Source organism: Otolemur garnettii, unplaced genomic scaffold (genome assembly GCF_000181295.1).
Source record: "Otolemur garnettii isolate 467f Iridium unplaced genomic scaffold, OtoGar3 scaffold00187, whole genome shotgun sequence".
NCBI lineage: Eukaryota > Metazoa > Chordata > Mammalia > Primates > Galagidae > Otolemur > Otolemur garnettii.
Genome location: NW_003852582.1, coordinates 597,827 through 599,164, shown reverse-complemented (window position 1 = coordinate 599,164; position 1,338 = coordinate 597,827). Strand labels below are relative to the sequence as shown.

At 33.3% G+C, this 1,338-nt stretch overlaps 1 protein-coding gene across 1 annotated transcript in view; it reads right to left on the bottom strand.

The window, feature by feature from the left end:
- UBR3 (ubiquitin protein ligase E3 component n-recognin 3 (putative)) overlaps positions 1 to 1,338 on the bottom strand; it is a 223,553-nt gene that overhangs the window by 6,740 nt on the left and 215,475 nt on the right. The window contains exon 33 of the mRNA XM_023507551.1: positions 315 to 494. Within this exon, the coding sequence (XP_023363319.1) occupies positions 315 to 494 (180 nt within the window). The remainder of the gene's footprint in view (positions 1 to 314; positions 495 to 1,338) is intronic.

Genomic DNA, 1,338 nt, shown 5'->3' with positions numbered 1-1,338 from the left:
CCCTACCCCAATTCCATATCTACTTTAAAATTCCTTAGTATCTTCCAAGTCTAGTGTAATGATTACTTAAAATAGTAAAAAAAAACTGACCCAAAACAAACTAAAAGTAACAACTAATACCTTATCTTTGTTAACTGAAGTATTTTTGCTTTTATACTTGTAAGTGAAATTTACGTAAGTAAACAACCTTTTCAACTTAAACAGTTTAATAAATGCTTCCAAGAACAGAGGACATGTAATAAAAATTCTTCATTATTCCCTTCCCTATTAGCATATGGCCATTGTGGTAAGTGAGTACTACGCTCTTTACATACCTTTCCTTGTTCTGAATGTCTTTCAGTAAATGACTTTATCTCACAACACCACTGAGTTATAATATCAAATGCTGGAACTGGCCAATCCAGACAAGAGGCACTGATGAATGGATGTTCTGTTTGGTGAAACGTTGGCAGAAGTCCTAAGCAGCTGGCGAGAACTGAAAATTCTTCTTCATCCTTTTAGACATGAAATAGAAAATTTTCAAGATATTTCATCAAGAATATTTCCTATTACAGATATTTTAAGTGTCATCTTCACCAATAACTTTTAAGAAAGTTAACTGAGTCAAGCGAAAAACAGATAGTAGAAGATGCAAAGAAGAGAGAAAACGGTTCCTAGCTATTTTAGCTAAATGTCCCCCAAGTATTTCTCTTTGAAATTTAAGAGTAATATCCTCTATTTTTTAATTTATTCTTAAAATAGAGTTATCATATATCTGATGAATACATTCTGTAGACCCCAGCTACTCTTTGAAAACAAATGTTAATTTGGAGCAAAAAGAAAATTACTTTTGGTTAAAAACACATAGGCTGTCAGTGTAGATAAAGAAGAGTAGCGAAAAGACTGAATTCCAAAAGGCAGTGCTAAACAATTTTCCTGGACTTTGAATGAGTAGGAAACAAGGGGAGTTTAAAAAAAGACCTTAAAAAAAAAATAAAAATAAAAATAAAAAAAAAAAAAGACCTTGAGAGATCTAGGAGTCAGGCAATTTGAAGCTCTATTCATTAACGGAATAACCAGAAATATCAGGGTCCAAGGACTCATATTCTAAAAGCTGAATTTTAAGAAAGCTTGTTAATGTTATAAACATAAAAATATATTCTCCAGTCCTTCTTTATTTAACTGAAAGACTATATAGGAAGGTATCTCCTTTGTCTGCTGGATCAATACCTGTTATCTCCAAGTTCCGACTCCCCAAGGAAGCCTTCCTGACTCCATTTAAAGAGACCTCAGACCATAAGCTCCATTCAGATAAAAGTAATCCTTCTGGCTCAGCGCCTGTGGCTCAAGTGGCTAAGG